At 43.2% G+C, this 13,981-nt stretch overlaps 2 protein-coding genes across 5 annotated transcripts in view; one reads left to right on the forward strand and one right to left on the reverse strand.

Annotated features, from left to right (window-relative positions):
- Positions 1-1,698: 1,698 nt before the first annotated feature.
- LOC118236647 (coagulation factor IX-like) lies at positions 1,699-9,576 on the forward strand. Its single transcript, XM_035435182.1, has 8 exons — positions 1,699-1,904; positions 4,436-4,605; positions 4,850-4,874; positions 5,129-5,242; positions 5,348-5,482; positions 6,054-6,391; positions 6,501-6,627; positions 6,992-9,576. The coding sequence occupies exons 1-8, from the start codon at positions 1,820-1,822 to the stop codon at positions 7,570-7,572; spliced, it is 1,575 nt and encodes a 524-aa protein (XP_035291073.1). The 5' UTR covers positions 1,699-1,819; the 3' UTR covers positions 7,573-9,576.
- LOC118236645 (proto-oncogene DBL-like) overlaps positions 8,141-13,981 on the reverse strand; it is a 34,996-nt gene continuing 29,155 nt past the window's right edge. For all 4 annotated transcript variants that reach the window (XM_035435180.1, XM_035435179.1, XM_035435178.1 and 1 more), the window contains 4 exons: positions 13,706-13,818; positions 13,134-13,243; positions 12,906-13,009; positions 8,141-12,810 (listed from right to left, as the gene is read on the reverse strand). In XM_035435180.1, coding sequence (XP_035291071.1) covers positions 12,770-12,810; positions 12,906-13,009; positions 13,134-13,243; positions 13,706-13,818 — 368 coding nt within the window. In that variant the 3' untranslated portion in view covers positions 8,141-12,769. The remainder of the gene's footprint in view (positions 12,811-12,905; positions 13,010-13,133; positions 13,244-13,705; positions 13,819-13,981) is intronic.

Genomic DNA, 13,981 nt, shown 5'->3' on the forward strand with positions numbered 1-13,981 from the left:
CTTCCAGTTTTCTCATGTTGGTCTCTATGTCCTGATTTCATGTGGGAATGCAAGCATGAAACACAAAACACAGGTTTGCATTGTTCAATGACCATTGATAAAAACATGCAACTCAAATTTGACGATATAGCCAACTACATCACTGAGTAGTGTTAGCCTTGTGTGTGTGTTGAAATGGATCACCCTCTTTATTTAAGATATTGTGGAATTGTGGAAATACCGTGACATGCAAGGACAGAATGGGAAAACTCAGGGATGTTAACTGAGGGAAAACTCAGAGATGTTTTTATTTTTTGTTTTTATTGAAGAAATGTTTTCCAGATCAAACCACTATGTTCAATTCAAAGTTTTAATACTTTAGCCAAAATATGAATGGAGAGAGGCTCCAATAGATCAAATGCATATAATATGTTAGAGATGATTAAATGATTAAGACAAAGAGTAAAGCATTTGTCTCCCCTGTCTATCTCTCTCTTGGACCCTCTCCCTTTCTTATTCAAATGATTCTCTCTTTACCTTATTTGAACTAACATTTTGAGTGGTGAGTGGACTTTGAGGGCAATTAATTGGGATGGTTGTTAAATGACTGCACTGGTAACTTCCAGGAGTCATTACAGCCCACTTAATAGCAGAGTCTGTTCATTATCCTTCTAATCAAATATTACCTGGCTCAATATCCATATTGGGTATGGAAGATCTAATATGTTCCTCACGATTACCTTCACTGTTTCCTGCCATTAAGGATGTCCTCCCCACCTCTGACCAGCCTCATCACTCTGTCTCGCTTACTCTCTCTCATATTACACTGAATGTTGGCTAAAAGCTTTACAAAGAACATGTGCACCATCTAGTGGCCAATGACCATTACTGTTGGCATACATTAAATCTGTTGAAATTAAAGGGCCCAAGTAATACAAAGCTCTCTGTTGGAAACGGTTGCTGCTAGGTAATGAATCCAAAGGCCAGTTTTTTGCAATGATTGTCATGCCTCATGAAATTTTGCCTGTGAGCATTGCCATTAAGGTTAAGGGGACACACTTTGGCATTTATATTAGTAATTATTAGTAATTACAGTTTATGTACTTCCTAATCTTTCAAATGTGTTAAATGGTGAGAGTGTCACACTCAGCAGAAGTTCCCACTGTGATAGCCTAAGAACAAGGTCTGTTGCTGGTGCCTCCTGTCTGATTCCCCACTGTTTAACTTGCTTGGGCATCAAATATCAGTCAGCTAGCTAAAGTTAATATTTACTGTGTTGCTCAATTTCAGAATGTGATGGGAATACTGAGGTTACGTAGGGCATATGGTCTCAATGCATTAACATCCACAATATCACTCACAAGTGAACTCTGAAGACAGAAGAGGATCACACACACGTGCACGCACGCATGCATGCATATGCGCGCACGCGCACGCGCACACACACACACAGACGCATACACAGACACAGACACAAACACAGACACACACACACACACACACACACACCACATGCACACACAGATAAAGAGAGAAACAAAAAATGTGAGGTAAGACTAGAATAAATCTATAAACCTGCATGCTAGCAAGCAAAATGTTATAGTACCCAATACAACCAGATACATCAAGAATAGAAAAATGTTTTACCACACACGCACACACAAACACAGTTTCCCATGATACTACCCCCACACTGTTACTCACATGCCAGAGCTGGCCAGATCACTACAACACAAACACAGGTGGCCACATAACCTTTTGTTTCTGTCAAGTGCAAATAGACTGCTGCACTTTGGAGCGACCAGTTCCTTTCGATTATTTCTCACTGCTAGCATCTGGAATGTCTCCCCATAACGGAATGGCGAGAATTTTCCTTCTGTTCTTCATCTGTGGGCTGCTGCTGGAGAACTGGCTTTATTGTGGAGGTATGTACCACTCACTTATCCATTCATCCATCTCTATCCGTCATTCTAAACCATCCTTCTGAAGAGGGAAGGACATTTCAACCTTAGCCTAGCTGCACTCTTTCAACAACAAACTGGATGACAGAGTCAAGATTAGGTTGGAGGTACAGTATTAAGTGATGCTCACGACTACTTTTAGAGTTTAACAATGTAGGCTTATGTTTGCAGGGTTGTGGTGTCATTTAGTATCCTAAAGATATTCTCTTTTGGCATATGTGCACTGTTGTGATAAATTATACAGGCCAAAGCAGGTGCCTGTGTGGGTTGTGTAACCGCGTGGAGGCTATACGTGCATTGGTCGTAAATTTGGCTTTCAGTCAGCTTGTTCTCGAAACTCAAACTCAGAATCACATAAATCACGTGGTCCAGATGGCCTCACATCAATGACGGACTACAATATTACATCTATGCTCCCAGTGAACTCTGGAACAGGCTGGACCATAGGAATGGGGGAACATCTTCCATGGAAACAGACTATAATTCACATTATTCTAAAGAAGGCAAAGATAAAACATGGATTGTGACCAATATCACTACTGAATCAAGACAGCAAAACATATGCCCTAGTAACACAATGAAGAAATCATAATACCCACATTAATAATGTCCACAAAAATACATAATAATATCCTAATTAATAATAATTTGATTAATTAACTGAGATTTAACAGGCTTGAATTTCAAAATAACAAAAACAAGGAAAACAACAAAGAAAAATCTGTTTCCTTAAACTGCCAAGATGCTGAAAAAGCATTTCATTTAATTTGCACTTTCTGTAAAAGTGAATGCCAGTAAAACATCCATTTTTGCATCACCCTCTCAAAGCTCACTGGACTAATTACAACCTGAAGTCTTTGAAAGAGGGACAAGACAGGACAACCCACTCTCCCTGTTACTATTATTTACAGTGTTGAATTGTTGAATCGTGAGTGCAGTTAATAAAATACAATCTGGATCGAAAAGATATAAATGCTAGGGTGGTAAATAACAAAATTTCACTGTATGTAAATATTATCTAACTACATTGTGTGGAATAATATGAAAATGTGCTGAAAATATGGTCAACCCTCAGATTGTAGGAACAGGAAGTCACATACTGCAGCTTACGAGCTGGAACTGAAATACAGTATATAACCTACATTTACAGGGACACCTTCAGAAAATCTCTTGCAATGAAATTAATAAAAGCCTTTGCATAACTTTTAATTACAACTCCTTGAACTGTAAAATTATGGAGGCTACATCTAGATGAGATGTGCTGTCATTTGATACAAGTTCCTGAATTGAAGCTATTAAAATGAACAGTATTCCAAAGAGTGCTAGATCAGCCACTGTCAGCAGAGGTACCAAAAAATAATTAAATGAATGATACTTCATGTGGAAAAAAATAAGCGAGGAATTAGATTAAAATAGTTGGGGCTGCCTAGCTATATCAAGGGGAAAGGCGGTGAGATCATTTCCATGCATGAATGCTTGACAGTTGATAATACTAGTATTAAAAAGTGTACAAAGCAAGATGGAATAAACTGGAAGGCTGCCTGTCAAAGCCTCCTACCCAGTCTTAACTGCCAAAATCCGAATAAAAATGATGAATGAATGCAATGAATTTCATTTATATTGCACTTTTCCAGACACCCAAAGTGCTTTATAGTGATGAGGGGGAAATCACCTCACCTACCACCAATGTGTAGCCATTTTGTGTCAGGACACTCACCACACATCTGCTGCGGTGGAGAGGGAGGGAACGGTTTTTAGCCAATTAAATCAGGGGATGACTAAGCAGCAGGTTGAGCGAGCCAGGTCAGGAATTTAGCCAGGACACCAGGGAACCTCCTACTCTTTGTGGTGGCTGTCATGGGGTCTTTAATGACAACCGTGAATCAGGACCTCGGTTTAACATCTCATCCAAAAGATGGCATCTCCTACAGCAGTGTCCCCATCACTTCACTAGGGTATAGGGTCTTGTTCAACTAGAGGGAGGATTGCCCCCTGCTGGCCCACCAACACAACTTTCAGCAGCAAATTGTATCTCCCGTCCAAGTACTAACCAAGCCCAGACTTGCTTGGCCATTTGGCAGGAGCAAGATGCATGATGGTATGGCTACTGGCAATAATGTTAGATACCAGTAAGGTATGGGTAGAAAGCTAGTATCAGATTTAAAAATAACTGGAATATATAGGCCCTAAAATGCATGTGACCACATAGTCACCAGCTGTAAATTTAAAAAAAAAAGAAAAAGGAAAAACCAACTGAAATGCAAAAATCCTACAATATTTATAATGGATATCTTTATCCTTATAAAAATGAATAAACCGCAATATATTGTACATTTGTAGATTAAACCTGTATATAAACCTGTATATTTGTTCAAGTATAAACTTTGCAACATCCTGATAATATCTTCTATTTCGACATATTGTCAGTACAGTCTGTTTCCTGAAGGTTTACGGTGGCCTTTGAATCTCTGAATGCCATTTTCTCCCTTGTCTAGCCACTCTATTCCTGCCCCAGCATGCAGCAGAGTCTGTACTGAAGAGACACAAGCGCTACAACACAGGCCGGCTAGAGGAGGTGATGAAGGACAACTTGGAGCGCGAGTGCATTGAGGAGAGGTGTGACTGGGAGGAGGCCAGAGAAGTGTTTGAGAACAGGGAGAAAACGGTGAGTGGGTTCTGTACCCAGTTTGTGTACTGGGAGCTGGCAAAGCCTGCTATTGCCAGGCCGGAATTCCCAATAGGAGTTAAGGAATAAAATCCCCTCTGTCACTGCTCTATTAGATATCATGGCTACAGAGATATTATGGGAGAGTTATGGGAAAACAAACAAGACACTCACTGAGGAACTTCTTGTCCACGCTGTTTAATGCCAGCCCTTGCTAATCATTCTTGCTCATTCACATTTTCAGATGGAATTCTGGGTCAGTTACATAGGTAAGTGTGCTATGCAATTTTCCATTTTAATTTGCGTTGACTGCTGAGCGGATGCAGTGCGATCATCTCTACGAGGGCATGATGTGTGTTTGCGTCAAAAGCTAAAACAATTAGGCTGACGGTGTAGCGTATTGGCTAAAGAACTGGGATCGTAAAGCAAAGGTTGTGGCTTTCGGTCCCGTTTCGGACTTCGGTCTTTGCGTTCCTGTGCGGTTCAGTGCCTCCCTAGCAGTGCGGCCTTCTGTGTCCTTCAGATGGGGACCAGTGCGAGTCTTCGCCATGTCAGAACGGGGCCAAGTGTGAGGACAGCATGAGCTCTTATTTGTGCTGGTGCCCGGTTGGATACACTGGAAAGAACTGCGAAATAGGTAAGCGCAGGGGTGGACGGTTGTCGAGGTAACGTCGATGGCTGCGCAGTTCAGGTTTCCGCCATTAAACCCCACCGTCTCCCGCACCCTCCCCACCCCCTGCAGAGACACTGAGGCAGTGTGATGTGAGGAACGGGGGCTGCATGCACATCTGCCACTCTGATGTAGTGCGCGGGGTGTCATGTGACTGCGCTGTTGGCTACAGCCTGGACCAAGACGGAAGAACCTGCACACCCGAAGGTACTATGGCAACAAGCTGTCTTTACTTCCCCGAAATGGTTCATCAATATACAATGCATCTCTTGTGAATGGATGAGAAGATCTAGCTTTTACATATATATTTTGTATTTCACACACAAAATTATTACCTTATTACTTTATTATCATGGACACTGTCGTGTATCACTGTAGGATCTGAACCCTTGGTTAAAATACCATGGTTTCAAAGGACGGTTTTCAATTTAGTCCTTCATATTAGAGTCCTGGAACATCTTTGCTTGTTTTACTGTTCTTTTTCCATCACAACTGGTATCAAGATTTTCCCCTCAGTTAATTCATTCATTGAAATCCTGGCAAGTTGCATGTATAGACTTAACTAACTTCATAAGTATAGAAAAATGTTTAAAAGGAAAGTATTTATGTTAGATGCTAGCATTAGATGCTAGTCTTCTAATACCTACAAAAAGCGATAGTTCTCCTTTTGTACCTGTTACACATGAACAATCTTTGAATCAGTTCAAGCAGATTCAATTCAAGCTTGTGTGTGTGCCTGTGCATGTGTGTGTGTGTGCTTCTGTCTTTACATTTCCAGGAAAATTCCCCTGCGGCAAACTAGGGATAAGCATAGTGGCAGCTAATTCTGACACTCGGTCCGTCTACGCCCGGCCCCCAGAGATGGGGGAGAGCAGCAATGACACGATACACTCCCCCCCTCTCCTCAACGCCACCGCTGGGCCCAGCAAGCCCACGGCCAATTCGACCACCCCCTCTCCAACCAGCGCGACCACAGCGACCACAGCGCGCCCGCCCCCGGGCGAGGTCCCAGACGCGGCCTTCTTCCCAACCCTGCCCACCATCGTCACCAAGGAGAACCAGGACCACCGCATTGTGGGGGGCAATGAGGTCATCCCTGGAGAGATCCCCTGGCAGGTAGGGCACAGAGGCTCCCCGTCTGCGTGCGTGTCTGGCTGCGGGCGCGCTTCTGTGAGTGGGCGAGCTTGCGCTCGATACTGCTAGCACTGACCTGTCGCTCCGTCAGGTGGCTCTGATGGACAAACGGACCTTGCTGGGCTTCTGCGGGGGGGCCATCCTGAGCGATCTGTGGGTCATCACCGCTGCCCACTGCTTGCTGGAAGGCAAAGTTGACTCCATCTTCGTAAGAGTTGGTAAAAGACGAGCCCGTGTTGTAACACTTCAAACTAACCTCCCAGTTTTCAGACTCACATTATAATCCCCAAATACATAAGCATTACAGCTAACCCATAAAAAGCAGTAGCTTACATCTACATTTTAGTAGATTCAAGAGCTTAGTTTGCTTGGGATTGCAATTTGTTTTACTCATAAAAACCCTGTAAACATTAAGTAAGTCTGCCAACCAATTATCACCAACCTCCATAAGATTATGACATCATCACCGTACACCATTGTTATGAATCACAGCAGCTGCGCAGCTGTAGCCTGCAGGACGCACGCGCAGGATTGCGGCCGCGCTCAGTGACGAGCTGACAGGCCGTCTCACGTCGCCCGCAGGTGAGCACAACGTGCACAAAAAGGAGGGGACGGAGGGCGACTACGAGATCGCCGAGAAGCACGTGCACCCGCACTACAACAAGGCCCAGAGCCAGTACAACCACGACGTCGCGCTGCTGCGCCTGCAGAAGCCCATCGCCTTCTCCGACTTCGCGCTGCCCGTCTGCCTGGGCCCCAAGGAGTTCACCGAGGCCCTCCTGCGCGCGGACTCCAAGTCGGTGGTGAGCGGCTGGGGGAAGGTGCGCTTCGAGGGGGTGGAGTCGCCCGTCCTGCAGAAGGTGGAGGTGCCGTACGTGGACCGCACGCAGTGCAAGGGGAGCAGCAATGACCGCATCACGCGCTTCATGTTCTGCGCCGGCTACGCCACGGAGAAGCGGGACTCGTGCCAGGGGGACAGCGGCGGCCCGCACACCACCAAGCAGGGGGACACCTGGTTCCTCACCGGCATCATCAGCTGGGGCGAGGAGTGCGCCAAGGAAGGCAAGTACGGCATCTACACGCGCGTGTCCCGGTACTACACCTGGATCTCCCACACCACCGGCCTCAAAAAGGGCACTTCCAACGAGGACCAAGAACAATAAACCCTTCGACCTGCTGTGCAAACAGTCTGGACCTGTAATCCTAATTTTCAGATATACAGCATAGAGCCTTCCCTCCTGGTTTTCTCTTGTGCCAAACAACAATAAAGATTTTTTTTTTTGTAAAAAAATAACTCTCACAACAAACTCTGTATAAACCCGTTTGGAATTAAAGGCGGTGCAGGGGCTCAAAGATAAGCACCGAATGTGAAAGAGGAGGTAACCATTCTTCTGAAGGAAAGGAATATTTTGGGCGCGTGTGAAGACAACACAGGACACAATACACTGCAGAGGTGATTTTAGTCAAATCCCATTTTCACAGCAAATAGAATTACTTTTATAACCCAAACCTATGACCTATGACATCATTTTATGACATCATTCATTTACACTAGTTTTTTTAATCAACAATTTTGTGCACAGTAACACTACACTCTACATAGTGCATCAAAGCCTGTGAGGGAGGTTTCAGGGCCATGCTCCCTAATTAGTGCTCATAGCAGAACATTTCACTGCCACAGCACACACAGCACTCACAGGCATATTCTGGAAAACTCTGGAAGCCAGCTAAAAAAAAGGGAAACCAACTGGCTCTCCGCCATGGAAAGAAAGAAGACAAATGCTCGCATTTGCTTATATATGGGCGTGTTTATGCTGAGATAATTACACGTAATTGTTGTTCACACTGTTTAGACAGAACCTTTTATGCGTTAGCCGTGAACAAAGAGCCAAGACTTCAAGGGCTGTATGCAATTTATCCATTAAACTAACATCTGGGTGTTGAATCAGTGGCAGTATTATATTCATGAACTAGCAAATATGTAGGTAGATATCTCACCAAATTATTGTTAAAAAAAAGTGTTATACTGTGCAATTTGTTAGCTTTTCTAATGTGAAAAAGCATGTAGAGTGGTCTTATAATCATTCAGTGGTATGTGAAACCCACAGATTTAGCTGCTTGCCAATAGAAAGGATGGTAGTTAGGCAAACCGAAGCAGATCTCTGTTCTGTCTACCATCGATGAAAGCAGGCATAGCAACAGATATACAAGCATTTTCATAAAGATTTTCATAAAATTGATACCATGTTATGTACATTTAAGAAGATCCCACAAGACTGTGCATTCTCACGGGGAAGCAGAGACGAATACATTAACCTAACCTGCTTAGTTTCCACTTAGAGGTGGCCTTCCGAAATAAGAACCAGTGTAGCCTCTGCGGAGGAGAACCAATCTTCCCTGTAATAATCAACATCAAACGCAATCACTGTGGTTAATGACCGGGTGAGATTACATGTAAGCCCCAAGAATCAGTGCATGACAATGAGCGCTTCTGGCACTGAACTGAACTGAAGATGGTGACCATAACTGGCATACGAGCCGCTGCACGAACAGCACCACAAAATGTCTCCTACTCCAATCAACTAAGAGGTCTGATTGTTTAGAGTAACAGACTAGAAAGACGTGTTCTGAATAGCAATGGTTAACACAGTGTTTTGTGCAATATTGAATAAAGAGCATAATTACGGAAAATGACATACAAATCCAGCATTTTGCACGTAATTAGACCAGAGCCATTCAATGGCTACTATGAAGATATCTTTCAGGAATACGCTCTTGTTATCTACACTAAGAATGCAAATGAGCCCTTAAAATGCTTTTCCCTTTCCCCCACAATGCATAATGTTTTGCATTGATTGAATATATCATCATTTTATTTTCAAATAACAATCACTATTGATTCAGCAACAATTCCATATTTAATCCATTTCTTTTTCTTTTGTTCCCTACACAGTAAAATGTTCAGTGTTATATCATCTCTTACAGAGTTTATCCACTGTGGCCAGAACTCAGTGATATGAGTTGAATTAATACAGGAAATTTTTACTGTGTATGTTTATTGGAAAATACAAGAAAACCTGTTACCCACCTTCAACATTTTTGTATTACCCACCTTCAAATTTCCTGCATGATTCTATGAAAAAAATGTAATAAAAAACTATTTCAAATATATATATATTCATTGCCAGGAGTTATTTGGAACAAAATTTTTTAAATGATGCGAGGAATATGCCATGAGGGAAATAAAATATTAACTATACCACAAGTAAAGTCAGGCAGGGCTAATATAAATTAAGAAATAGATAGAAACATAAAAATATAAAACATATCAGGATCATATTTTTTTTATGAACCTTAGCCCAACACTCATACCCATTCATGAATATGATAAAGACAAAAAAGAATATTCAGATTTGTTCAGAGAACAAAGAGACTTTTGATAATTGAAATAGATTAATCCAGACATATCTGATCAAAAACATTAAGACTTGCGTGACAATTTCATAATTCAAATGTATGAGCAGCAAATGTACATTTCTTTATCCCAATATATTCTGCAGTAAATGTGCTTCTAAAATCACAAATATTCGAATTATTCCCAGTGTCACAGTATTGAGGAGGTTGTTTTACAGACTGGGTATATTGAGACTTTTAACACATAATGAATTGAGGGGTATCAGGGGGAATTCCATATAATATACAGTGAGCTCCATAATGTTTTGGACAAAGACATTCTACATGTAATTTCTACACGGGGAAACCAAAATGTATAAAACAAACCCTAATATAAAAGCTGAGAATGTGCACTTTAACCATATGTGAATTGTTTGATTACAAATCAAAAAATGTGGAGTACAGAGCCAAAGCGATAAAAAAAATATGGCTTTGTCCCAAACATTATGGAGCTCACTGCATTTGCAATTCTTCCAGAATTTATTACAGACACAGTTATTACACAACAACATTCCCCAATAAAAGTATTTATTTTGTCCATATGTACAACTTGGAAGCTGTAGAGAGATTTAAAACCCACTGATAACAACAATTACAACATGACTATGCCTGAAAATGGCTGGTCAAAATCCATATGGCATGCAATTACTCAAAATCACCATTGCATGGAGCATACATATGCTTGCCACGATGGAGAATATTTTCAAACTTTGTTATGATTTTCTACATGGCATTCAGTGCAGAACATATAATTCAGTACAAATATAAAATATTTCCATTTTTCTTTCAATGAAAAATGTGTATGTATGTGTATGCATGTGTGCATATATATATATATATATATATATATATATATATATATATATATATATATATATATACACACACAATTGCATGGGGACCATCTTCAAAAATTAATATGTTAAAAAAAATCTGCAGTCTGGAGCAGCTCCAGCTGATTTAAAGCCTCATTACCACTTCAAAGGAGTCAATATCAAAGGCAGCCCAACAGGGGATTGGATTTGATGTGGTACATTCACACAAGTCTGCAATCAATATTCAATTAAGCGTCCAACGTGGTGGAGGCATATTCATATTCACTGCGTGATTCTGTTTAATAGGAACTTGGACATTAATGACACAGTAATCCAAGAAGAACACGTGCCGTTGTGGTGCGGCGATGAGGGATTGGCCTTACGTTTCTCTGGTATTACACAACAGCGAGAAATGCACGTGGCTAAAATGGCAGCTCCACAGAGATGGAAGAGATACACCTTTTAATTGTCTACACCTTTTAACCTATTTAATATTGACTAATGAACTGTATAATAAATCTAGCACAGCCATGTAAAGTACAGCAGTGTTGTACAGTGTCTGAGGTGAAGTATTTGGGAAACTGTCAGTTGTATGCGCAGAGAACTGCAATGTACAGATAATTATGTATTGTTGTGAAAAGAACCCTCATAGAAACTAGTGCAGTCACAGATGCATACTAATATATTTACAAAGCATAAATTTGTATATATTCCCCACCTTTATTTAGCTTTCTCCACTAAAGTGCATTTAAAATATAGTTCTGATGTCAGAACTGCTATTAAGTACACACAATTTCTGAAAAATGAACACGAGTGAAGAAAGATATTAAAAATAAATTAACAAAAAGGACCATAAGAATGATACAATGGCACAACATGTTTTGGCACATAAATTCTTAGTCGTTTTACACCGTAATAAGAAGGTCCCATCCAGACAAGGAGCTACAGTGAGATGGGTACACAGTTTAAAAATGGCATGGCTCACTGATTTTTGACAAGACTAATATTCAAGTGAAACATATGCAAGGCCATTGTATTACTGGAAAACAGAAGATGTCAAGCATCAAACTAAAAACCTGTCCTCATTAAGAAAACAACTAAAAATCTCTTAAGCTACCTTAATTAAGACTATTAAGGTCTTCCCTAAAACATTTATAGGGAACTGTGTCCATTTCTTGTTCCTCACCGGAGAACCACATGACTTCTGGTTCACTATAGCAAGGCTTATGTTGTACAGTTCAAGAGGTAATGTGCAGTCCTAACTCGCTAGCTAGCTGCATCCTAGCTTTGTCTTGGGATACGTTAAACACAGCGTGACTAGATGCCTGAAATCCAGTCACTCTTTTCCATAATACGATCATGACCAGGGTGGCAAATGTGCTTGGTTAATTAGGATTCAGTTCACATGACCCTTCAGAACGCATGCTGGCCTGTCCTTCTGCAGTTCCAGGCATGTGCTGATTGGGAGTTCTGTTGGCTCAGAGTGGGGAGTTTGTGCTGTCTTTGCCATGTGCATTCTGGGGTTCAGCATTGGCCCCTGTTGGCTCCGGTCAGAGGATGAAACAGGAAATTAACATTAATGGAAATGTCCCTTTCCTCTGTTATTTTAATTAGCTGGTGGCTTCTTCCTGGGGTGAGGGTGCAGGATCGGAGGGATGTGGTCATGGGGTCACATTATATTTCATTACATTATTCATTTATTGCATTACTTGACCAATTGTGGCTAACTTAGCACTTTTTATCTTATCTACCAGCTTTAACAAATGGATATATGTTGAAGTAATTCAGGTTAATTGCCCTGCTTAAAGGTATGAGGTATAGGTATAAGGTATATCTCACTCTCCCAAAGAGAAATCAGGAGAATATGAACTGTGTCTTCACGTCGCTTTTTACCCCTAAAGTGGATCTTCTGCTTTGAATAGCAAGCGTTCCCTGCCTCTGACAGGCCAATCAGAGCGACTAAAGGGGGGGAATTTAACTAAAGAACCTGGTGTGAATTTGACCGGACCAATGGCAGGATGACCTTGCGGAGTTCTCCGCGGCCGGGAGCCTGATGTAAGTGCGGAGTGCAGGGCATTGGCGCTTCAGTCCCTCAGGGAGAGCTCAGCTTCCTCGTTTTCAGATTCCCTGGGTCTACAGCATAGAAACAGGAAACAGGAAACTCAATCAGAGGAATGTCAACAAGAGCGCGGGGGAGAGGGGCCTGGCCGTAATTCCGGGCCCTTTACCTCCCAGGCGGCTAGAGTGCGCTCTGCAGCCCTCTCCCAGAATCAGCTGCAGGTCCTCCACTGAGACACGGCCCTCCTGATAGCGAGTCACGTTCTTCACCAGCCTGGACAAGGGGGATGGAGAGAGAGAGAGAAAGAGAGAGAGAGTGAGAGAGAGACAAACCCACTCTTAGAGCCGCTCAGCTTCCCTCTGTTCCTATAGTCTCTCCCCTCCACCAGGATGCTCACCACAGCCCTTCGGCCTCTTCCTGCAACAGCTGGATGACGTCACCGCACTTGATGACGAGGTCATCGGGCCCACACTGACTTTCCGCCGTGGCCCTGTACCGGCCCCGGATCTGTTTAAGGACACAGAGCGAGCACGCAGTGACCCTGTGAGCCGTGTGTGAAAAGCCCTGCGTATTTATCTTCCGCAACATGCATTCGACAGTCTCCAGCTGAGTATGCGTGAGTCCATCCGCATTTCTTTTAAAACTCCGGAGGATTCATCTGCCTAATTCATTCAGCGTACGCTACGCATTTCAACATATTTAAATTGGAAACGTTGTGTTGCCGTGATGGCCACAAAAAGCCAATTCCCCTGAAGCGTTTTCAGCGTTTAGCAGGAAAGATGTGGGACCGGGCCGAGCCGTAGAACAGATCATATGAACACCGCGGTCACAGTGAGGCGTCTTTGTTCTGTCCTCAGCGGAGATACGCGGGATGCCTTGGCTTTCAGCGGCAGAGCGTCCCCTGCTGGCCTAGTCCTGCAGCTAGCCGTGTCTCCGAGGGGCCCCCGGAGGAGCTCGGCCTGCACTCACCAGCTGAGCCACGTCGTCCTCCTCCTCGCTGTCCGACAGGTTAGAGAGATCCGTGGTGCCGCTCCAGTCCTCCAGCCCGTCGCAGTCTACCGACTGAGAGGTGCCTGGCCAGCCTGGGGACGAGAGGGAGGCGGGAGGGTGACACAGCGGCCCGCCTTCCACGGCTGTCCGGCACCTGTTATGCCGATCCGTCCGCTGAACGTAGCCGCCCCGCGGCGGTGGCGGCGCGCGGACTGAGCGTGCTCAGAGGAGGGGGGGAGGGGCGCGGGGGGACTC

This window comes from Anguilla anguilla, chromosome 9 (assembly GCF_013347855.1).
Source record: "Anguilla anguilla isolate fAngAng1 chromosome 9, fAngAng1.pri, whole genome shotgun sequence".
Classification (NCBI taxonomy): domain Eukaryota; kingdom Metazoa; phylum Chordata; class Actinopteri; order Anguilliformes; family Anguillidae; genus Anguilla; species Anguilla anguilla.

What these genes read in the sequence shown, in the direction of transcription:
- LOC118236647 (XM_035435182.1), top strand. Translation starts at nt 1,820, where the DNA reads ATGTCTCCCCATAACGGAATGGCGAGAATTTTCCTTCTGTTCTTCATC. An exon ending in GAACTGGCTTTATTGTGGAG is followed by an intron (nt 1,905 to 4,435) that starts GTATGTACCACT and finishes TCCCTTGTCTAG; the next exon opens with CCACTCTATTCCTGCCCCAG. An exon ending in TGGAAAGAACTGCGAAATAG is followed by an intron (nt 5,243 to 5,347) that starts GTAAGCGCAGGG and finishes CACCCCCTGCAG; the next exon opens with AGACACTGAGGCAGTGTGAT.